This window comes from Trachemys scripta, chromosome 7 (assembly GCF_013100865.1).
Source record: "Trachemys scripta elegans isolate TJP31775 chromosome 7, CAS_Tse_1.0, whole genome shotgun sequence".
Classification (NCBI taxonomy): domain Eukaryota; kingdom Metazoa; phylum Chordata; order Testudines; family Emydidae; genus Trachemys; species Trachemys scripta.
The window spans coordinates 41,341,250-41,366,681 of record NC_048304.1 but is presented as its reverse complement, the minus strand read 5'-3'; the positions used below and the strand labels follow the sequence as shown (position 1 = coordinate 41,366,681).

Genomic DNA, 25,432 nt, shown 5'->3' with positions numbered 1-25,432 from the left:
CTAGGACTGTCGATTAGTCAGTTAACTCAACTCAAATAAATCAATTAAAAATTAATCTTAATTAATCACACTGTTAAACAATAGAACACCAACTGAAATATATTAAATATCTTTGGATGTTTCTCTACATTTTCAAAAATAGTGATTTCTATTACAACACAGAATGTACAGTGCTCACTTTTTTATTATTCTGTGTTGTAACAGAAATCACTATTTTTGAAAATGTAGAAAAACATCCAAAAATATTTAAATTGCATTCTATTATTGTTTAACTGCACAATTAATTTTTTTAATCACTTGACAGTCCTAAAAGAAACCCATTTCTAAAGGCATACACCATTTAGAAGAGAAAACTAACGTAAGTAAAAGTCATATTTGGTCATATTTATCTAAAAATGCAACTTCTGTAATTACACACTTAAGTCAGAGAAGAATGTTATGGTAACATTTAGGCTTTATTGATTTTCTAAAAGTTCACTTATTACATGTTTCAGAGTAGCAGCCGTGTTAGTCTGTATCCACAAAAAGAACAGGAGTACTTGTGGCACCTTAGAGACTAACAAATTTATTAGAGCATAAGCTTTTGTGGACTACAGCCCTCTTCTTCGGATGCATAACATGGGCTGTAGTCCACGAAACCTTATGCTCTATAAATTTGTTAGTCTCTAAGGTGCCACAAGTACTCCTGTTCTTATTACATGTGTGTCTGGTCACATGTGTGTTTTAAAAAATAAAATTAGTTCATGGATAGCATTTGAAGAGGGACTAAATCCAGATTACCTTTCCTAAGTGAATAGTTCCACTAAAGTCAATGAATCTATTTGAATGAGCGAAGGAAGAATGATTTTGCCCAATCTCTTTAAAGCAGGGGTGGGCAAACTTTTTGACCCAAGGGCCATATTGGGGTTGAAAAACTGTATGGAGGGCCAGGTAAGGAAGGCTGTGCCTCCCCAAACAGCCTGGCCCCCATCCCCTATCCGCCACCTCCCACTTCCTGCCTCCTGACTGCCCCCCTCAGAACTTCCGACCCATCCAACCCCCCTGCTCCTTGTCCCCTAATCGCCCCCTCCCAGGACCCCCCGCCCCAACCACCCCCCAGGACTCCACCCCCTATCCAGCCCCCCTGCTCCCGGTTCCCTGACTGCCCTGCCCCCTATCCATACCCCCACCCTCTGACAGGCCCCCGGGGACCCCATGCCTATCCAACCCCCCCATTCCCAGTCTCCTGACCCCATCCACACCCCTGCCCCCTGACAGGCCCCCCAGGACCCCACACTTATGCAGCCTCCCTGTTCCCCATCCCCTGACTGCTCCCCCCAAACCTCCGCCCCATCCAACTGCCCCCTGTTCTCTGTCCCCTGACTTCCCCCCGGGACCCTCCACCTCTTGTCCAACCTCCCGGCCCCAGCCCCCTTACCATGCCGCTCAGAGCAGCATGTCTGGCAGCCGCGCCGTCCAGCCAGAGCTAGACACACTGCCGTTCTGCTCTGCAGGAGCGCGCTGCTCTGCTGCCCAGAGCGCCGCCCGTGGGGTTGTGTGGCTGCATGGGAGGGAGCAAGCGGGATGAGGCCGGGGGCGAGCCTCCCTGGCCAGGAGCTCAAGGGCCGGACAGGACAGTTCCGCGGGCTGTTTTCAAGCATTGCACAGATGTTATCTAACTAGTTATTTCAACAAGTACAATAAGTATTGTAAGTGTATATCACTCTAATATTCCTCAGATAAGGAAGCTGATGCACAGAGATAAAATGCTTTCCTGAGGCCAAACACAATTCAGTTAGAGGGTGAGGATAACTAAAAAGTCTGTGCCTCAATCACATACTCATGCATTCCTCCAAACTGTCCTTCTTCTCAGTTGGTTGACAAATGTAAAATATAATAGATAAAGTAGATTTGACCTCAGATTTCAAATTCAAAGCAGAAGAGACCCACCATCACTGCCTCAGGCAAAAACTTGCCTGAACTGATGGGCTTTGCACCAGGCCCTGAAGGTCGAACAACTCAGGCTTTGTTAGATAAATAGAAAAACAAATTTCAGAGAGAAAGGGCCATTGATCAAAACTTCCTATTCCTAGTCTCAAATCTAGGGAACAAAAGTGAAAGAGAATGTAAACATGTTGGTGATAGTTGAAAACAGCTTGATTTCACATTTAAGGGCACATAGGTACGCACAATCATTAACAGCCTTACAAAGCATTATGTAGTCATTCCCTCATCATTGTGGAGATATAGTGCTTCCTAGTGGTTTTTAAAACATTAGCAATGTGCCCTGCTGCAAATGAGTTTTGAGTATATGTTTCTGTTGTATAGGTATTAAATGTGTAAATAAAGAGCACTTTCCGCTTTTTTTTTCTCTTTAGTGCAACATTTTAACATACTTCACAATCAGTGGATGATGCCAATATTATAACATTTGTTGGTGGGTGGAGAGGAGTGGTGAATATTTAGATAGAGAAATTACAATTCTCAACAGTATTAAAAACCAAAAACTCTAGTTAGATAGATGGAGCCTGAGGTAGGGGTGGGAACTGGAATACAGCGAAAGAGAAGTTAGTGGTAACCCGGAAGGGAGCTGGAAGTAGCTGAATCATAGTCACTATAACTGTAACATAGTCAGCTGAAACTAAGGGACAGGTCAAGTGGATTTGGCAGGGTAGATTGTCAGGAACAGAGTTGAGGGAGGAAAGGGTAGAGTGGGTGCAACCTGGGAGAAGTGGGCTAGGGAACTGATAGAGAGACCACCAGGCCAAGAAGGAGCAGCCCACAAAGAGATGGAATATAGGGCTGTGATAGGTAATGTAAGGTGGCATGGAGTTGGAAGGATGGCCAGGAATAGTGGAGAAGAAGGGTTGCTGTGGTTGCACTGCCGCCAGCAGCAGTGCAGACGTAAGGGTAGCAGTACCACAACCCCCTCTATAGTAACCATGTGACCCCCCCCCAACTCCTTTTTGGGTCAGGACCCCTACAATTACAGCACCATGAAATTTCAGATTTAAATAGCTGAAATCATGACATTTACAATTTTTAAAACCCTATGCCCATGAAATTGACCAAAATGGACTGTGAATTTGGTAGGGCCCTATTTATTATATATAGTGGAGCAGTAATTTCTTACATAGTCATTGACACCAACAATGAACAATGCAGAAGTAATCCAAATATAGCACAGAACTAATTGCACAGGTAGCTAGCAGCAATTTACTACAGGAAACATTTTAATAATTAGCCTCCTCAGTATTATAAAGCTAATGAAATCCAATGTAGTATTTCAAATGTTAGTGTCTGTATTGCTTTGTTGTGAGCTATAAGGACAAGATTGTGGATCTTAACAACAAAAATCACCAAGAGGCCATATTAAACACTTTTACCCTTACATTTACTTGGTTCTTCTTTACAAATTCTAACAATTGCAATGTGCTTGCCTCACAGTTACTAGCTCAGGGATCAGCAGCCTGTCAGAAGTGGTGGGTCGAGTCTTCATTTATTCACTCTGATTTATGGTTTCATGTGCTAGTAATACATTTTAACATTTTTAGAAGGTCTCTTTCTATAAATCTATAATATATAACTAAACTATTGTATGTAAAGTAAATAAGATTTTAAAAATGTTTAAGAAGCTTCATTTAAAATTAAATTAAAATGCAGAGCCATCCGGACCGGTGGCCAGGACCCGGGCAGTGTGAGTGCCACTGAAAAACAGCTCACATGCCGCCTTTGGCACGCATGCCATAGATTGCCTACCCCTGTAGTAGCTTAACTACATCTCTGACCCCTCCTGGTCTATTTGAGTATAACGTCTCAGGCCCCAGGCTGTCACTTCTATCTTGGGTGCAAATGTATGACTTTCCCACTGTCAGGGTGGGCAGTGTGGGTTGAAGTTCCCTAGTACAAACTGTGATTACTTCAGCAGACATCACTTGGCAAAGACCATGTAGGGTGTTCCTTTCAAGAGCAATGACAGAGGTATATACAGTGACCAGACAGCCTCTTTAAAGCAATATTAATTTTTTTAGAACAAAGCATTTCTGAGAAAATATTTTTAAAATAATAATAGACTATAGTTATATCTACTTTTCCCTAAGGCTTAATATTCCCTGGAACTAGGAAGGCCCAACTTCTTCAGAGAGACTGACTACCTATAGTCTCTCTATATCAGCTTATCTCCCTAGATAGCTTCTGACAAGCGACCCTCTAGCTCCCCAGAGAACTGCTTTTTATATGGTTTCAGAGTGGTAGCTGTGTTAGTCTGTATCAGCAAAAAGAACGAGGAGTAGTTGTGGCACCTTAGAGACTAACACATTTATTTGAGCATAAGCTTTCGTAGGCTAAAAACCACTTCATCAGATGCATGTCTGATGAAGTGGTTTTAGCACACGAAAGCTTATGCTTAAATAAATGTGTTTAGTCTCTAAGGTGTCACAAGTACTCCTCATTCTTTTTGCTTTTTAACTGTTCCTTTGATCTCCAGGTCCTAGCTCTTGCGATTTGTCAGAGACAGGATCCTTGAAACTAACAGCTTGCCACATTATCTTTCTAGTGAGTGCTGGTAAGTCCTCACTTAGATCTGTTGTGTTGCTTTCCTATTTGTTCCTCCCATGAACCGCTATTAAGTTAGATCAATTCAATCAAACAGGCAATTCTAATAACACACCATACAGTAAGGATATCTCACCAACCAATATATTTTCAGTGTGAATACAATTATTGCACTTCATTATTTTTAGATTATTCCTAGGACTATTTCATCACAACTCACCACTGAAAAAACTGTTCATGCTTCACCCATTTGCCAATTATTTGGTGGCTTTGAGGAGTGCTGATCTCCATTCACCTAGTATCAATACTGAGAAAAAAATAAAATTAAGAGGCACTCTTGTAGGCAATCTTAAGAAACCCCCAAAGTCACAAGTGATTTGCATGCAGGCAGGGAAGCTAGGGAAACTTCCACTCTAAATCGGCATTCAGAGACTCAACATCCAGTTTTCCAAATAAGGCGTGTATTTTATTGTATTCTGTATTTCTGTGGCTTGTATGACCATTTGCTAAATAGCAAGCCTGGCTAAGAAACTGGTTCTTGCACACACTCCTTGCTCTAGGCAGGCCAATTCAGTGTACGCATAGGAGTCATTAAAAACCAACAAGCAAACAACAGGATGGAGAGAACAAAATTCGGATGAAAAGTACAGCAACGAGCAAAACAACCCAGATAGACTGGAGGGGGGGAGGGGGGGAGGGAAGAAGGGAAGCAGAGAAGGATGGAAATAAATTGCCACTATATCGTATACCTCGGGTGCCTCTTATGCCAGCCTAACTTTTGCGGGTACACACTGTATGTGTGCGGGGGGGCTGCCCTCTGCTGAATTAGACCTGTCGTTTAAAATGGAATCCGTGTCTGAAGCTGCGGAGCGCGCGGTTTGCAGATGCAGAGAGCCCCAGCCTGCAAATGCTCAAACTCAGCGCCGCTGCGCCGAACCCACGCGCGGTGTGTCAGAGCTGGGGCTGTCAACACGACTCGGGTGCAGCACCGAGCAACAGCCTATTTCCTCCTGTCACGCGTGGGGCCTCCTAGGAAACGCCCCTACAAAACCCTGGCGTGGTTCCAAGGCCACTTACGTCACTTCTGCGCTCCTTCCTTTTCCTCGCCCTATCTCTTCAGTCTCACATCCCCCATGATTTACAGTTACCAAGAGATCCGCTTGGCCAATCAGAGGCTGCCTTGTTGCGGCCTGTGTATGGAGCGCGGTGATTGGCTACAGCAGGCAGGCGTGTCCCTTTGCTTCCTGTCATGCTTTCTTTTGGTTGCATCATTTCTAGCCGGCCGGTTGCCGGGGCAGTGGAGGGCGAGGTGACTGGTGAGTGCAGGGAGCTGGGCGAGTTACCCGGAGGTGGGGTGGAGCGGCACTGTGCAGGGGGGCTCAGCTGCCCATTCACTCGCAGGGATTTGGTGAAGTGACCCCCCTCAGTGGTACAGGCTGTTGGGGTGGGGACTGAGCATGAGGGAGGTTGTGTCTGGGAGGTGAGGGGAGCGCTGGGCCTTAGCAGTGACTGGAGGGAGGGGTGTGCGTGTGGGAGGGGACGTGCTAGCCCTTGAGGGCTTAACGGGTTGCTTGGGCCCCACGCAGGACCCTGTAGGGGAGGCTGTGAGTGCCTGGCTCTTAAGGGGTTCTTGGTTTGTGGTAGTAACGGAAGGAAGATTGGGCAGGGGTGTGTCTGTGCCCAGTTCTTGAGGGGGTAGATGATTAACTACAAAGCAGACTGTGAAGAGTTACAGAGGGCTCTCACAAACCTGGGTGATAGGGCAACAAAATGGCAGCTGAAATTCAATGTTGATAAATGCAAAGTAATGCACATCGGAAAACATAATTCCAAATATATATGTTAAATGATGGGGTTTAAATTCTCTGTTATCACTCAACAGAGAAATCATGGAGTTATTCTGGATAGTTTCCTGAAAACATCTGCTCAATGTGCTGCAACAATAAATAAATAACAAAAAAGCTAACAAAATCTTAGGAGCCAATAGGAAAAGGATAGCTAATAAGACAGAAAATATCATAATGCTACTATATAAATCTATGGTACACCCATCCATCACCTTGAATACTGCACACATTTCTCGTCACCCTGTCTCAAAAAAGATATATTAGAAATGGAAAAGATTTAAAAAAAAGGCAACAAAAATGATTAAGGTTATAGAACAGCTTCTGTATGAGAAGAGACCAAAAAGACTGAAACTATTCAGCTTTGAAAAGAGATGACTAAGGAGGGATATGATAGAGGTCTATAAAATTGTGAATGGTGTGGAGAAAGTGAATACGGAAATGTTATTTACTCCTTCACATAACCCAAGAACCTGCGGTCATCCAATAAAATTAATATGCAGTGGGTTTAAAACAAACAAGGGGAAGTATCGCACACAGTCAACTTGTGGAATTTGTTGCCAGGGGATGAGGTGAAGGTCAGAACTATAACTGGATTCAAAAAAGAATTACAGTCCTTCATGCAGGATAGGTCCATTAATGGCTATTAGCCAAGATGTCCAGGATACGAGTCCATGCTCTGGTTGTTCCTAAGCCTCTTACTGACAGGTGCTAGGACTGGACAACAGGGGATGGCTCACTTGATTGCCCTCTTCTGGTTGTTCTCCTTTGAAGCAGCTGGCATTAGCTACTGTCAGTAGATAGGATACGGGGCTAGATGGACCATTGGTCTGACCCAGTATGGCCGTTCTTATGTTCTTAACCTTTATCCCCGAGAGTAAAGGGAAACTGCTAATAATGAAGACAGTAGTCCAAATATTGCATTATAAGGAAACATGCATTGGTAATAACTTTTAAGTTATTAAAACTAATATTTTAGAAAGTCCAATTTTGTCCTTATAATTGCTACTTGCTTTATATGTTTCTCTCAGCTTGGAAAGTGAAAATCAATGAAGCCAGTTTCATGGCTTTTATGGTCAGTTTCTTTTTGAGGTTCCCAAAACTGCAATGTTCAAGTGGCAAACAATGCACGGATGGTAAAGATATCTGTTTAATATGTGGGAATTTTAAATTGTCAATGCCTTTTTAATTTTAGAAATATGAGATCTTAATATGCCTCATTTTATACTAACCTTCCATGGATTTGATATTGATTCTTTACTCACTGGTATTTTTAAAGATCTGTAGAATGTAGTTACGTGTTTCCTTTGATCTGGAATAAGCATCTTTAAGAATGGCCATACTGGGTCAGACCAAAGGTCCATCAAGCCCAGTATCCTGTCTTCCGACAGTGGACAATGCCAGGTACCCCAGAGGGAATGAACAGAACAGGTAATCATCAAGTGATCCATCTTTCTTTCCCATTCCCAGCTTCTGGCAAAGAGAGATTAGGTGTACCATTTCTGCCCATCCTGGCAAATAGCCATTGATGGACCCATCCTCCATGAATTTATCTAGTTCTTTTTTTAGCCCTGTTATAGTCTTGGCCTTCACGAGATCCTCTGACAAGGAGTTCCACAGGCTGATTGTGTGTTGTGTGAAGAAATACTACTTTTTGTTTGTTTTAAACCTGCTGCCTATTAATTTCATTTGGTGACCCCTAGTTCTTGTATTATGAGAAGGAGTAAATAACACTTCTCCACACCAATCATGATTTTATAGATTTACCTCAATATATGCCCCCCTTGGACGTCTCTTTTCCAAGCTTAAAAAGTCCCAGTCTTATTAATTTCTCCTCATATGGCAGATGCTCCATACCCTAAGCATTTTTGTTTGGCCCTTTTCGGAACCTTTTCCAATTCCAATATATCTTTTTTTTTAAGATGGGGCGACCACATCTGCATGCAGTATTCAAGATGAGGGCATACCAAGGATTTAAATAGAGGCAATATGATATTTTCTGTCTTATTATCTATCCCTTTCTTAATGATTCCCAACATTCTGTTTGCTTTTTTGACTGCTGCTGTACATTGAGTAGTTGTTTTCAGAGAACTATCCACAATGACTCCAAGATCTTTCTTGAGTGGTAACAGATAATTTAGACCCTATCATTTTATACGTATAGTTGGGATTTTTACTACTTTTTTTTTTTTGTTGGTGAGATGACATGAGGCTATTGTCAGGTGATGGAGGCTCTTTTACCATGTATCAGGAATAGCAATATCATAAGAACTATAGCATTAACCAAATCTTGGCCATTGTTTTTTATCTGTTAGATGGAGTGACTTGCAGTCATTGCAGAGCTGTCAGTCCCTTCAATAAAGGATCTCTCTTGGTTTTGTTTGTTCAAGTTAATATAAAGAGAGAAAAATTTGCAACGGTAGTTGTAGGATGAAGAGATAAATTGAAGTAACTCTATGCAGGGATTTTTAGATAGGTAGGTGTAAACTTTACACATTTCTTTAACAGTTTGGCCTTTATCATAGGACCAATTAAAGAAATACTATGTGTTCTGAGGCATTTCAACATTATTTCTGGAAGGAATGTGGCTATAGTTATTTTAGACAAGTTGCATCTTGTGTGATGTCTTACTGGGATGAAATCAAGTCCTTTTTTTTTGTTCTTCCCTTTCTGGGTTCTGCCATAAATCTCTGCTTGCATTTCAGTCATTTTCCCAGATTGGGATTCAAAAACTCACTTTAATCATAATAAGTTTAAATCTCTAATTGGTAGAGAGAAAACACAGAGTGCTATTTTAGGTATAGCTTGCTGTAGGAAAATTGGGATCCCTAATTTCACTCCTGCAGTTTTACCAGGAGTTGCATTGTTATAAGCTTTAGACAAGGTTTAGGCATATGTACCACCACATGATCTACCTCTGCTCTAAGTAGGGTGAAAAGGTCCACATCCTATACTACAGTCTCCACCATTGCTACCACCAGCCAAGCTGTTTTGAGGAAGGATTGTTTTCCAATTTTTCCTAGTGTGGGTGCAACCTAAATATGTTGGAGTATCACACAGAGTTTCTGGGTGGCTATCTGGAAAGTTCTAGTGCGGGAAGAAAAATCATTTATGGAAAACTTTCTATAAGGTTAATCTTGAATTAGCAGCTATGTGATGAGTTGTGTACAATGCTACTTAGAATGGAACAGAATAACTCATCCAGAAGAGTTGGGTTTTATGGTCTAAGCATAAGATTTTAAATACATGCTGGAACTGCATGTTGAGAGCCTGGTATGGCTGGCTGAGTCCTTCATTTTGATGAAACAGATACATTGTGTTATTGTTTTATTCTCCATGTGACCCTTTAGTGTAAGACATTTAAAAGCAAGTTGGCTGTGTGGCAATCAAAGATCCTATGATATCCTTTGCTGTTGGACAAATTCCCTGTCCACATGCACATGTTAAATTGTGCTGTTCACAGGTTGTCTACCTGGCTCTTACCCTAAGTTCTAGCAGTGGTGGATTTTCAGTGTTGAGATGTAGTAGTATTTCATTTGCTTAACTCAGAGAATGTGCTCAGCACTGTGATTCAAAGAGTTTTCAGCCTAAAAGAGACTTGTATTTTTTTTTTTAAAAGTAATTTACTCATATGTCAATCTTCAGGAGGTGTTTGTATAAGAGGAAGGAGGAGATTTGAACTAGCCTGGGGAGGGAATTTCATACATGCGGAATCAGGCATGGAATAGAGAGTGGGAGAAGTTGAATAGCGCATGAATGATCACATCATGACATAGGAAGGTGATGTGGAACTTGACTCCAAGATAGCTGAAGTCAGTGGGAATCTTTGGATCAGACCTATAGTTAGGGTTCTATAGGACTTTAGAAACTAACTGATACTTTATGTACATTTTTATCACTATTCTGATTGTAATATTTTACTTTTTCCTCATTTTAAATACTTTGGGTTGCACCTATGGCAAAAAGTGATCTGTAATTTTTTTTTTAGTTCACAACCCACACAATGACTGAAATATGTTAAATCCACCATGCTAAATTATATGAATTGTATTAATTTATGGTATAATTAAATTATTGATTTATTTTAAATAGAATTTTAGTAGGCTCCTTTATTTTAATGCTTAGGTCATTGTATTTCCCTGTTCTAGGTACAAAGGCTGCTATTTGTCTGTTAGCTGTAGCATCATCAGTACACATTGAAGAACGCCATTTCCACTGAATGTTGTCTCCTTTTAAAAAAGTATGTTAAAATTTATTTCTTGGTAGTATGTTGTTTACATTTAATTTGTTACTATTCAGTAATAGCACTAAATAGTGAAGTAAAGAAGACATAAGAGAGACAGCCAAATCATAGTACTCGTACAAATGTGTGTGTGTATATGTATATATGTATATGTGTGTGTATATATGTATATGTGTGTGTATATATATATATGGCAAAATCTTATTTCTTTCTTAAAAGAAATAGCTTAGTGTTTCGTTTTGTGTGGAAATGTTGTTGTCTCACCAAAAGTAGGTATACAGAGATTTTCACAATAAAATACTCTCTCATCACTAGCAAAAAACAATAATTTCTGCCTGCAAAGTTACATCAGTAGACTCCGAAAGTAATCATGTCGTTTTTGTTGCTTTGTGTATATCTTTTTGGTTGCTTGGGGTTTTCTGTCCTGAGCTATTTTATCGTATTGATGCCTGACTTGTATTGGAGATTGATGGCATTTTAACTATATCTCTTTTTACTTATATGATTTTAGCAGCATCAGTAGTGGGTGGCAGGTTAAGTTCTTCACTTACGGTGCAAGGTTTCCTCTTGGTATCAGTTCTGAAAGATCCAGTGTATACTGCTTTTTAAAACATTTTTGGAGACAGAAGTAACCTTTTGAAAAGAACTTCTCGTTTAGGAAGTCAGTTAAACTCTGAAAAATTCAGCTTACTTGGTTTCATGCTTTCATGCCAGCAGAATGATGGATCTTAAAAACAGAAACTGTTTTGACCAGTAAATGTAGAGCCAAAATCCATACAGCTTTTAACATCATTCTGGTTAAGACCCTTGTTACAGACCCCTGGGGTACAACCTGGACCTGTGGGACCACTGTTCCCCCTTAACTCTCCAGTCTGGGCTGGGCTGTCCCTTAAAATGCTATGTTAGTGACAAGCAGCAAACTCCTCCAGGTTTTGTGATCACTCAACCAACAGCATGTGGAGACACACCCAGCCAAATTGCATGAATGTTCTCGAAGCAACTCATGAACTGCACACAGGGAGAGACCAGCAAACTCCCCCCTCTCGCCCCCTGACCCAGCCTCGCACCTCAGAAATGTACCATATCACACTGCTCAAAACCTTCTCTTGAACAATGCAAACTCATTAATTAGTTCACCACTTAATCAAAAGATAGTGGACATGCACCAGCCTTTGTATTCTGAGCAGATACCCCAGCACTTAGGACAAACTCACTGTTTAAGGTTAAACATCAAAATAACTCTATTAACTACAGAAAGATAGATTATAAGTGGTAGGCAGAGAGGTCGAGGTTGGTTATATAAGAAATGCAAGATAAAATTACAGTCTAAGTCCTAAACTTTATCAGACTAAGCAAGATTTGAATCAAGCAGTTTTTCTCACCCTCCTGGATGTTGCAGGCTGCTTACAGTTCTTAGTACACAGGCTGAATTCCCTTTTCAGCCTGGGACCAATCTCCCCAGTTCAAAGTCTTTTTCTTCCCAAAGTTCTTGTTGCCTTCAGACTAGGTGGGAGAGGAGAGCGGTCAAGTGGTGATGACATTGCCTGTTCATTTTAAACTCTCTTCCAGGTGCTGGAAAGATCCTTGCTGGTCACGGGAGCTAGACAGCCCCCATTGTGTTCTCTCAGGGGTTTTTGGGAGGGGCCCACTGGAAAAGTAGATTGTCCTTAGTGGGCCATCAACACATAGCAGGGTAGTCCTTATGTAAATCTGTGTTGGGGTTCTTAGTTGCTCCTTTGTTGCCACTAAAAGGCTAGCTGTGGGCATCTCCTGGACTTCCAACATATTTCAGTAACAAGCATGTAGCAAAACTTCTTAACTTCAGAGGATTGTAATGTTAAACAGATCATGACTTCTCGAATAATACCTCACAAGGCATACTTTACACAAAACGTATAATTAGGGCTGTCAAGCAATTAAAATTAATCATGATTAATCGCACGATTAAAAATTTAATTGCGATAATCACATTGTTAACAATAATAGAATACCATATATTTAAATATTTTTGGATGTTTTTCCTACATTTTTCAAAAATATTGATTTCTATTACAACACAGAATACCAAGTGTATAGTGCTCACTGTATACTTATTTTTGATTATTATATTTGCACTGTAAAAAACAAAAGAAATAGTATATTTCAATTCACCTAATACAAGTACTGTAGTGCAATCTCTTTATAATGAAAGTTGAACTTACAAATGTAGAATTATGTACAAAAAATAACTGCATTCAAAAATAAACAATGTAAAACTTTAGAAACTACATGTCCACTTGGTCCTACTTCAGCCAATTGCTCAGACAAACAAGTTTGGTGACAGTTTGCAGGAGATAATACTGCCCACGTCTTGTTTACGATATCACTTAAAAGTGAGAACAGACGTTTTCATGGCACTGTTGTAGCCAGCATCGCAAGATATTTATGTGCCAGGTGCTCTAAAGGTTCATATGTCCCTTCATGCTTCAACCACCATTCCAGAAGACAGGCGTCCATGCTAATGACGGGTTCTGCTTGATAACGATCCAAAGCAAAGAGGACCGACGCATGTTCGTTTTCATCATCTGAGTCGGATGCCACCAGCAGAAGGTTGATTTGCTTTTTTGGTGGTTTGGGTTCTGTAGTTTCCACATCAGAGTGTTGCTCTTTTAAGACTTTTGAAAGCATGCTTCTCACCTCGTCCCTTTCAGATTTTGGAAGGTACTTCAGATTCTTAAACCTTGGGTTGAGTGTTGTATCTATCCTTAGAAATCTCACATTGGTACCATCTTTGCGTTTTGTCAAATCTGCTGTGAAAGTGTTCTTAAAACGAACATGTGCTGCGACATCATCCGAGACTGCTATAATATGAAATATATGGCAGAATGCAGGTAAAACAGAACAGGAGACATACAGTTCTCCCCAAAGGAGTTCAGTCACAAATTTAATTAATTAATGAATTTTTTTTTTTTTTTTTTTTAACAAGCATCATCAGCATGGAAGCATGTCATCTGGAATGGTGGCCGAAGCATGAAGGGACATATGAATGTTTAGCATATCTGTCATGTAAATGCCTTGCAACGCTGGCTACAAAAGTGCCATGCGAACGCCTGTTCTCACTTTCAGGTGACATTGTAAATAAGAAGCAGTCTGCAGTATCTCCTGTAAAAGTAAACAATCTTATTTGTCTTAGCGATTGGCTGAACAAGAAGTAGGACTGAATGGACTTGTAGGTGCTAAAGTTTACATTGTTGTTTTTGGGTGCAGCTACGTGTAAAAAAAAAAAAAAATCTAATTTGTAAGTTACACTTTCATGATAGAGATTGCACTACAGTACTTGTATGAGGTGAATTGAAAAATACTATTTATTTTGTTATTTTTACAGTGCAAATATTTGTAATAAAAATAATAAAGTGAGCACTGTACACTTTGTATTCTGTGTTGTAACAGAAATCAATATTTTTGAATATGTAGAAAAACATCCACAAATATTTAGTACATTTCAATTGGTATTCTATTGTTTAACAGTGCGATTAATGGCAATTAATTTTTTGTCCTGCAAATTGAGAAAATGGACCTGTAATGAGGAGTTACTATATCACTGATCTTGCCCATTAAATGGTTTTTCTACACAGCTCTGAAACATTAGACTTCCATCAATTCAGGTAAAATATCTTTGTGCTGTTAAAAATAGAAAGTCTCTGCTATGCAGGTGAATGTGTGCCCTGTGGTTACTGGAAACTGTTGTGTTGGTACAGTGCTCCAGTTAGTAAAAATGGGCCAAAAGTAATACTGTGGTTTATGCATGGAGTCTGTGATATCTTAGCAGCCTCCATAGCCCGATTACAGTTACATTTTATTAGTATCTTGTGAACAAAAGACGTTTAAAATATTTACTATAGTGAGTCATGAGGAATTGATGACTTCATTCAGAGAAGATCACCATGGTAGATACTGAGTAAACTTATAGTTTTTAAAGACTGGGTTTCCTGGTGTTAGCAATGAGTGCAGATGCCTAGTGTGTTTGTATTTGCTGCCAATGAGAGGAACCATTGTGTTTGAGAGAGCGTGTGTTGAGGTTAAAGCAGAAGGCTTTGCATTTGGGAAATATTGGTTTTATTTTCACTTCAGCCACTAAATGGCTGTGTGACCTTGGGGCTGTGAGGAAAACATAGATGATCCGTTCCTCCAATAGTGACATGGAGCTAATTAATGTTTGTAAAGCACTCCAACATCCTAGGGTGGAAACTGCTGCAGAAGTGTGAAGTATTGTTATTTATATTAATTAAGTCTTAACGTCTAGGCCAGAGGTTCTCTCAACAATTTTTCTGGTGGCCTCAAAGTGTGGCCACGAACTCTTGCTGGTAACTGCTTAGACAATTTTTCATAAAATACTTTAGAAAAAAACAAATAAATATGCACATAACTAGGTTCACATCATAGTAATTTATTTATGTAGGTTTTTTTTTCTTTCTTTCTTTTTTTTTTTTTTTTGCAGACTCAGTAATAAAAATAACGTACAGTTGTCTCTATTCTTTAGTGGACCTAAACAGAATAGAAACACAAATAAGGTGCTCTGCATGTTCTTGTATTTTTTTATTATTGTTTCTCTTGCTTTTTTTTGGCTGCATTTTTTAGACTTGCTAGCTAGTAAGTCTGCTTCTGTGAAAAGTGATATTTGTATGTTTGTTAATATCATTTTTCACAGCAGCAGACTTGTTAGCTAGCTGGGAAGCAGTAAAAAGTGATATTAACAAATATACAAATATCACTTTTCGCAGTAGACTTACTTAGCCCTGGCAAGCTGGGGAATAAATTAAGCCTTGGATGGGGAGGTAGGTAGGGAGGCAGCAGTGGCAATGAGAGGGCTGGTGAGCCCAGGGATTGAGTCCTGTGGCTGAGGGATGGAGCCCAGCGCTGAGTAGCCAAAGCCCCGTGGTCATAGCCCGTGGCAGGCGCACGCAGCCAGAGCCTGCTGCCCGCCACACTAGGGCTGAAGTCAAGACGCCTGAGCCCCACCGCCCTGGGAAGGTGGGCAACTCACGCCAGCTGTCTGCTCCTCCGGTGTTTGTGGCTCCAAAGGGGGAGCAAGGCTCAACCGCTCCTAGCAGTCCCAGAGGAGGGGCTGCTGCTTTGCTCCTCCTTTCCCCAAATCACCACTCAAGATACTGTGGCCACAAGAAAAGCCTCTGGTGGCCGCATGCGGCCACGGTTGCTGCATTTGAGAAATGCTGATCTAGGGTTATTGCTAGCCTTGTTAGAATACAGAAAAACATTGCCTTGTTCAAGGCTCCTTATAATCTTCATCTAGTGGTTTCCCTGGTGAGCTATGTACCAGAAGATGACTTTGTGCTACAGCAATAACCAGGGTTAAATTGTGGCATTAAGCCATGTACTGGAGATGGCGCAGAGTCGTGCTGTCCCAAGAGACATTTTTCTCTAAGGAGGTACTACACCAGGGTTCTATGGATCTTTGTCAGTTGTCAACTGGCTGGCCAGTTGGCTGGCCTTGTTGGGGCGTGGACCTGCCTCCTTCATATGTCCTTTGCACAGAAAAACACTTTCATCATCTCCAGCTCCATGGAATCTTTGCACTCTGAGCACAAGGACTCCCTTTATGTGTCACTGGGTGCTTTAACTCCCTCCAACATTTGCACAGGGGTCAGACACAGTCTGGCCCCAAACATGTGCAAGATATGTGGCATATCTCCTCATAAAAGGACCATGTATTTCTGAGGAAATATGATTATTATAGAGGAAAATGAGCCACCCTTAGTGTTATGAATATAGTTCAAATCAGGGATTGAAAAAGTCACCTTCCACCTCACTTAGGTGAGTGGTGCTTGGATGTGTTTTGAGAATGATGGGTGGACAGGCTAAGCTGTCATTTTCTGCAGCATTTAAACTTTCACGTTTTAAAAAAATGAAGCTTCTGGATTTTATAGCTGTAAAAACCCTTTTGATCATGAATTGATGCTGTCTTCCTGAGTAGTCCTTCTGATGTTTCTCATTGCTGGTACTTGACAAGACTAAATACAATTAACAAGGCTCTGTCTTTTCAGTTCTGTGATTCACAAACCTGGGGCAACAATGAAAACAAATACTCTGACTGTTTCATTTTTGCTGTGGTTTGGGAAACCCAGAGCAGTAGCAGTAGATATTGGAATTATTTGGGGGTGAGGTGGGGGGAAGACTAAAAGAATAGAGACAGGTGAAAAAGGGAAGAAGCTTTCATCTATCTCCGTAGCCACTTAAGCAGACAGGATTTCTCCTGAATATCCCTGTGTCATTGGTACCAATATGTTCCATAAGCACGGGTTCCACCCCAGCACTCACTACAAATTTATGTAGATGTTTTGTGAAATCTTTTGTGTTCAGACCTGAATGTCTCAGTCACATACTCATGTATTTCTAATGGTCAAATATTTTAGCACTATTGCATCTCCATATGCTGGAGAAATCTTGTTTGTAAGTGAGAAATAATTGTCCTTGTAGTGAGTCATTGACTCAGTCAGAATTAGAGTACAGCTTTGGGCTCTGACTTTTACACTTGGGTGTTTTTTAGTTCTTCAGGGAATTGCCAGGAATAAGCAAGAATGGGCTGTTGGCTGAAAACTTTGGCTTGATTTTTCTGTGAGCAGAGAACTCCGCCTCTGAAAATTAGGCGAACAGGTTGATTAGAATTTGTCAGAGTCATTCACCAATTCCCAAGGTGCATAGTGGAGGTCTTACCCCAAATAATGGGGAGCAAAAGGAGAAAAGTAATGAACAAGGGCAGGAAGATGTTACTGAACAGTTATGGTTGCAAAGGCAGATAGAAATTGTTGCTCTCCACTTTTCTTTCTTACCACTGATCTAATTCCCTGTCTCCTTGTCCAGACCCTTCCATCCTCAGCCTTCAACACACATCTATTGTACTCTCTTTTACATTGCCATGTTAGTTTAAATGCTGATTTGTGAGCCAGCTCAGATCTCTAAATTTAAAGTGTTGAATTTGATCTGCTTTTTGATGCTGGGGAGAATCACAACCTGACTAAAGAGGGAAAGCACAATTTTGTAAGTTTTGCATGGAAGTGTTCCTTCAAATCTGGAAGAAAATTTGAAAAGGCATTTAGTTTTAAGTAGCCAAGGAAACTCAGTGGAAAATCAACAATGAACATAACCAAGAGTAAATGGAGAACCACTTCCTCATACTATTGTATCACCATGAAACATGAAAATACTTCATAGTGTATTTAGAACAGACTGCTACCTTAGTGACTACAGGCAAGCCTCATCTTGCGCGCATGTAACGTGCGAATTCAGCTTTGCGTGGTCGGCAAAAAAAAAAAAAAGAGAAAAATAACAATTTAAATACTGTACCTGTAGTGCGGGCGATTCCGCCCGCCATTACACTCAATGGAATTTTGACTATACACGATTTTTGCTTTACACACTGGCAGCGGAACGTAACCCCAGCGTAAGATGGGACTCGCCTGTATTTTGAAACAAGATCCTAAGCTGTGATCAAGAATCATACTGTGATATGGTCGTATATACTATGAGATGCTTTTCTAATGGCATAGTGTACTGTATTGAGAAGCTATTTATCCTTGCTTATTCTGTCTTGAAAATCAAAACTCATTTTCTACATGATATTGTTTGATCCTTATAGGGGAAAGAATGGTTCAGCAAGTTGCAGAAAACATAAATTTTCCTCAGGAGGAAGAGAAGATACTGAATCTCTGGAACACGCTTGATTGTTTTCAGGAATGCCTGAAACAGTCAAAAAACAGACCAAGGTAAAAAGCGGCATAAAAGATACAGCTAGTATGCATGAAAATAAAGAGCTTATTTACCTGTAGCTCTTCTCCCTTCTGCTTGTTCACTCATACTACAGCTGCTGCCTTCTTTTAGAACTCTGTCTAAGCCAGCACCACTTTCCATGTTATTACTTTTTCTTTTTTCTTCCTGAAGGTGTGTGTGTTTATTTTTTTATATATATATAATATAGTGTGTGTGTGTGTGTGTGTGTGTGTGTGTGTGTATATATATGTATATATGTGTGTATATATGTATAAGAATGGAGAGAGGAGGAGAGGGAGAAAAAACAAACAAAAACAACAACAACACGGGCAGAGTTCACATCAGTTTTAGCTCTGGTGCTGGTATTGTAGAACCCTCAGAGTTATAAACACCACAGATACAAACTGACCAGTCAACCACATACTCATTTGGAACCAGAAGTACACAATTGGGCAGCAGCAGAGACAAAAAAAATTACAGTATGTTACTGTTAATTTTTTTTAGTAGTTTACATTTGAGAGAGAGAGCAGCATTTTTCATCTGTATAGTAAAGTTTCAAAGCTGTATTAAATCAATGTTCAGTTGTAAACTTTTGAAAGAACAACCATAATGTTTTGTTCAGAGTTACGAACATTTCAGAGTTGTAAACAATCTCCATTCCTAAGGTGCTCATAACTATGAGGTTCTACTATACAACTTGTGGAGCCATATAAGCAGGAGCAGCACAAGCACAGAGGAATGGTCTTCCTGTTTTGTGAGGGCTGATTTTGAACTAATAATTTATATTGCCTATTGTTTCACAGATTTACTTTCTATGATGGCCCTCCATTTGCAACTGGGCTTCCACACTATGGCCACATTCTTGCAGGAACCATTAAAGATGTAGTAACCAGATTTGCTCACCAGAGTGGCTTTTATGTTGACAGAAGATTTGGATGGGATTGTCATGGTTTACCTGTGGTACGTGCAATAAGTGATCCTGCAGATACTTTTGCTATCTTGATCTTTGAATATGGTTATCTGTGTATCTGGATAATTTGTTACGTCCTCTTCCCTGCCCTCCTCTATTAACCCCCCAGAATTCCTCTAAAACAGCAGTCCCCAAACTTTTGAGGGTCTTGTCGCCCTTCCCCCTCCCTGCCTCTCTGGAGCTGGGCCTGGAAGCGGGGCCATGGCTGGAGGGCGTGGAGACGTGGACCGGGATAAGGGGGCTGCAGCTGGGGTAGGGTCTGGGTCTGGGAGCTAGGCCACAGTCAGGGGCAGGAGCAGAGCTGCAGCTGGGCTGTGGTGGGGGCTGTCAGCGGGGCCCATGGCCAGGTGCAGCTCCGCTCCTGGCCTTTCCCCCAGCCTTAGCCCAGGGCCGGGAACAGAGCTGTGGCCGAGGCTGGGGCCAGGAGTGCGCAGGCCTGGGAGCCAGGAATGTGGCTGGGGTTGGGACTTGGAGCAGAGCTGGGGGTGGCGAGGGGCTGGATGGCGCTCCCTCCCTGCCCCTGTAGGGGATGGCCCAGCCCCTACCGTGCTCCCCCCACATGGTCCTCCATGCCACCACAGTGGGGTGCATGCCCCACTTTGGAGACCTCTGCTCTAAAACCTTGATGGAGACCTCCGTTTGAGTCCTTTTTTCTTTTGTTACCCATGAGGATTTGGTTAGCTTGGGAGCCCGTCAGTCACTTATAATGGGGCTGAATGTTCTGCTTTGTTCGTGACTTTGACATTATGCTGAAATATCTAAATTCCCCTCCTTGTGTAGTGGTTTTGAATTGTCCATGAAAAGGTGCTATAGGAATCCCTTTTGGTTCTATCATCTCCTTTGTACATGGAGTACCTTTGCATGGTATGTATTTTTTGTTTGGCCCCTGCATCCCAAATTTGATCCTGGGAAACTGAATGAATAATCCCTAGTAATAACTTTAGTAAAGTCCCATGGGAATCAAGACTGAGGGGAAAAACAACTGAGGAGAGTTGGCAGTTTTTCAAAGGGACACTATTAAGGGCCCAAAAGCAAGCTATTCCACTGGTTAGGAAAGATAGAAAATGTGGCAAAAGACCACCTTGGCTTAACCACGAGATCTTGCACGATCTAAAAAATAAAAAGGAGTCGTATAAAAAATGGAAACTAGGACAGATTACAAAGGATGAATATAGGCAAACAACACAGGAATGCAGGGGCAAGATTAGAAAGGCAAAGGCACAAAATGAGCTCAAACTAGCTACGGGAATAAAAGGAAACAAGAAGACTTTTTATCAATACATTAGAAGCAAGAGGAAGACCAAAGACAGGGTAGGTCCACTGCTTAGTGAAGAGGGAGAAACAGTAACAGGAAACTTGGAAATGGCAGAGATGCTTAATGACTTCTTTGTTTCGGTCTTCACCGAGAAGTCTGAAGGAATGCCTAACATAGTGAATGCTAATGGGAAGGGGGTAGGTTTAGCGGATAAAATAAAAAAAGAACAAGTTAAAAATCACTTAGAAAAGTTAGATGCCTGCAAGTCACCCGGGCCTGATGAAATGCATCCTAGAATACTCAAGGAGCTAATAGAGGAGGTATCTGAGCCTCTAGCTATTATCTTTGGAAAGTCATGGGAGACGGGAGAGATTCCAGAAGACTGGAAAAGGGCAAATATAGTGCCCATCTATAAAAAGGGAAATAAAAACAACCCAGGTAACTACAGACCAGTTAGTTTAACTTCTGTGCCAGGGAAGATAATGGAGCAAGTAATTAAGGAAATCATCTGCAAACACTTGGAAGGTGGTAAGGTGATAGGGAACAGCCAGCATGGATTTGTGAAGAACAAATCATGTCAAACCAATCTGATAGCTTTCTTTGATAGGATAACGAGCCTTGTGGATAAGGGTGAAGCGGTGGATGTGGTATACCTAGACTTTAGTAAGGCATTTGATACGGTCTCGCATGATATTCTTATCGATAAACTAGGCAAATACAAATTAGATGGGGCTACTATAAGGTGGGTGCATAACTGGCTGGATAACCGTACTCAGAGAGTTGTTATTAATGGTTCCCAATCCTGCTGGAAAGGCGTAACGAGTGGGGTTCCGCAGGGGTCTGTTTTGGGACCGGCTCTGTTCAATATCTTCATCAACGACTTAGATATTGGCATAGAAAGTACGCTTATTAAGTTTGCGGATGATACCAAACTGGGAGGGATTGCAACTACTTTGGAGGACAGGGTCATAATTCAAAATGATCTGGACAAATTGGAGAAATGGGCTGAGGTAAACAGGATGAAGTTTAACAAAGACAAATGCAAAGTGCTCCACTTAGGAAGGAAAAATCAATTTCACACATACAGAATGGGAAAAGACTGTCTAGGAAGGAGTACGGCAGAAAGGGATCTAGGGATTATAGTGGACCACAAGCTAAATATGAGTCAACAGTGTGATGCTGTTGCAAAAAAAGCAAACATGATTCTGGGATGCATTAACAGGTGTGTTGTGAGCAAGACACGAGAAGTCATTCTTCCGCTCTACTCTGCTCTGGTTAGGCCTCAGCTGGAGTATTGTGTCCAGTTCTGCGCGCCGCATTTTAAAAAAGATGTCGAGAAATTGGAAAGGGTCCAAAGAAGAGCAACAAGAATGATTAAAGGTCTTGAGAACATGACCTATGAAGGAAGGCTGAAAGAACTGGGTTTGTTTAGTTTGGAAAAGAGAAGACTGAGAGGGGACATGATAGCAGTTTTCAGGTATCTAAAAGGGTGTCATGAGGAGGAGGGAGAGAACTTGTTCACCTTAGCCTCTAAGGATAGAACCAGGAACAATGGGTTTAAACTGCAGCAAGGGAGGTCTAGGTTGGACATTAGGAAAAAGTTCCTAACTGTCAGGGTGGTTAAACACTGGAACAAATTGCCTAGGGAGGTTGTGGAATCTCCGTCTCTGGAGATATTTAAGAGTAGGTTAGATAAATGTCTATCAGGGATGGTCTAGACAGTATTTGGTCCTGCCATGCGGGCAGGGGACTGGACTCGATGACCTCTCGAGGTCCCTTCCAGTCCTATAATCTATGAATCTATGAAACTTTAGTGGACTAGTATGTCATTTAGAAATTTGGAATGTTCCAAAGTAAATGATTCAATAAACTGTAAATTTGCTGTGCAAAGTACAGGTAGCTATGCAAGCCTATTGTTAGTAGTTACCATGCAAAGGATGACCGTTTATTGACTGACTGACTTTGACAGCCCTTATTTCTGAAGGACAGATTCATCCATTACTGGTGTTATTGTGTATGTGAGTACAGATAATGGTTGTGGGAGGAGAAAACCTTGTACGTGCGAAATAGGAGCTCAAATATACATGCTTTTTTGCATGAGAAACTTGCACATGCAGATTTGAGTCTGGGGCTTTGGATGCATTGTATAGGGCTGGGACAAAAATTAACTAACTGGAAAATCCTGAAGATTTCGCACTGCAATATGTATTGACTCTTTTTTTCCCCCTTCTCCTCCTCCTCCTCTCTAGGAGTATGAAATTGACAAAACACTAGGAATCAAAGGGCCAGAGGATGTGGCCAAAATGGGTATTGCGGAATATAACAATCAGTGCAGGGGGATTGTGATGAGATACTCTACCGAATGGAGGGTAAGTAGAATGTCAGTATTAACTCTGCCTGTGTGTCTAAAATTGCATGCAATTCTTATGCAATTCAGTAGGACATGGTGGAACTACTTTTGCTGCGCCTGAGGAAAAATAGAGCAGAGCTAACAGTGTTCATCTATGACAGCAGCACTCCCAACTCTGCCTTCTGAGATAAAGTAATTAAGCTGCCAGAGTCCCTACTACCAGGAGGTGGGTCCTGGCATCTGCATTTCAGAACGAGTCATAAGGAATTGAGGCAAGGGGTTGTGAAATTGCATGGCATTGTCTTGACGCACTATTAAATCGCAGTGTCTGGATGTTACTGTGTGGTGACATTTAAAGGGAATTTAGAGAGAGCAAACTCTCAAATTGAGATCCACTGTTTCAATGTGAATAAAAGTTAAATCTGAAAAGGAGTAAGATTTTAACTTCGATAAAACATTGACCAAGAACAGTGTGCGTACATCACAAATTTTGGTCAGTTTGTACCCACAAATCTTGTCAGCATTTTTTGTGCATGTAGCTTGATTGTGATGGTGAATCTTTATAGATGTGCATCTACTTTATTCCAGGAATAAATGTAGTTTGACTCTTACTGTACCAACATATATCAATATCAGGAAAGGTCTATCCTGTTTTTGGTCATGTTGCAAAGTTGGCAGATTGCATAGCTACCCAACCAACAAAAGGATATCCCTTATCAAAGTGAAGCATAATGTTCATGTAATTTACTCATTAATTGACTTATGTGCTCTGTGTGAGTAGATATGAAGCAAAGACTTGTCAGAGTCCTTGTGGCTTTAGCAATGTGGCTTCCAAGTATAGGGAGGCCAGAGGAGGCAGCTGGTCCTGAAATAATTTTGTACAGTGCCTACACAATAGCTTTTCCAGCTCTGATTTAGATAAATGTTCAGAGCTCTCAGACTGTAACTCTGTAGAAATGGAGAGAACTGTGAAGTTCTGTTCTTCTCCCCATTTTGACTATCGCCATAGCAGATACATGATTTTAATCAAAAACAAAACTAGTGCAGGCAAAGCCAAGTTTCTGGTGAATCATTTGGCAGTATGCTGAGCAAAGGTCTGACCCATCAGCTACAATACACTCTCAATCTCCAAGTTTAGTTGCAGTGAGTAGATACTTCTGTATTGCATGGCTTTGAATTTAAGGAAAGGCCTGTATTCATGACCTTTCCTTAGCATACTCCATGCTAGATAAAGTGCTCTACCCTGAACCATTGTCAGGCTTGACTGTTTTGTGGGCTTGGTTCACTGATAAGGGTAGAACATGTTGCTTTTTAAACAAGCTATTACAAAGAGATAAATCTGGGAAATGTACCATGATCTTTGTTTTAAGCTGCCTTTAAAGCTGTATGTTCATATTTTAACAGATTAGCATTACCAGACTGGGACGCTGGATTGACTTTGACAATGACTATAAAACTCTATATCCTGAGTTCATGGAGACTGTCTGGTAAGTAGTCTTAGCATTCTGTTGATGCTGTTCGAAATTATCTCTTTTTTGAAATGCTCTGGTTATTAAAATTGTATAGTGAGATGTGTGTTTTCATAAAGAAGCATATTTCCTACATTTCTCAGGAGATTTTCTTTTACACTACTGAGTCAGAAGTATGGAAAATGGGCCAGTTTAAGCATCTCACCTATTATTTCTCTTGGAGCTTATTTCCATATACAATGTGAAAATGTGTCTGGCAAGAGACTTAATTATCTGCCTGCTCTTTGTTCACTTGAATCGAGTTTCTGAAAGAAAAATATGAAGTGGATATTAATAGAAGAAGTGGTCATTGCTAGTCTGGCCCTGAAGTCTCATCCCTGATCTACTCCATTCAAACATAGTAGGTCTGCAGAATGACCTTGAAGATTTTCTATTGTCTCCTTAGGGTGACCAGATGACACAACTGAAATATCAGGACACGGGGAGGAGGAAAAAAAATGGCGGCGGGGGGTGGGGGGTAAAGCTGGAGTGGGCCCCCCCCCCCCCACGCCTCGTCTCCACCTCCCTCCACGCAATCCCCTCAGAGTGGTGGCAGCAGGGGCTTTCACAGTCAGGGTCTGAGGCAAGGCTTTCGCAGCCCCGCTCACACCTGACCTGTCCCTCCGCGCGGGTTCAAGCTCCAGCCATGCACTGGGGAATGGAGCGCAGCGGCAGTGGAGGCTCTGCGCAATTTTACAGCGCATGCTGTGCGGGGCCTGAGAGCCTGCGTGCACCAAGCTGGCTTATGCCCACTCGGGTCCCGGCCGCTTTCGCCCCAGGGCCGGGGCGCACATGGTGGATGTGAAGCCCCGAGGAACCGCAACCCCACTCCCACCCATGGGCGCGTAGGGAGCCGGTTCTCCAGGCCGGACCCAGGGCTGACCCGCTGTAGGTACCGCCCCGCCCTCCTGCCTGCGCTCAGGCCAGGCCGGACTCACCCCACCGTCCCCGGGCCTCCTCCCTCC

General features: G+C 41.6%; 1 protein-coding gene and 1 non-coding gene across 2 annotated transcripts in view; both read left to right on the top strand.

Annotated features, from left to right (window-relative positions):
* Nucleotides 1–5,827: 5,827 nt before the first annotated feature.
* Nucleotides 5,828–25,432, top strand: part of IARS1 (isoleucyl-tRNA synthetase 1) — a gene marked incomplete in the record, with an annotated part of 218,933 nt that continues 199,328 nt past the window's right edge. The window contains 5 exon segments of the mRNA XM_034777462.1: nucleotides 5,828–5,849; nucleotides 18,254–18,380; nucleotides 19,188–19,344; nucleotides 22,859–22,978; nucleotides 24,364–24,446. Of these exon segments, the coding sequence (XP_034633353.1) occupies nucleotides 18,262–18,380; nucleotides 19,188–19,344; nucleotides 22,859–22,978; nucleotides 24,364–24,446 (479 nt within the window).
* On the top strand, nucleotides 14,322–14,456 carry LOC117881140. The gene has a single exon (XR_004646714.1). It is a non-coding gene; the product is annotated as a small nucleolar RNA SNORA84 (small nucleolar RNA).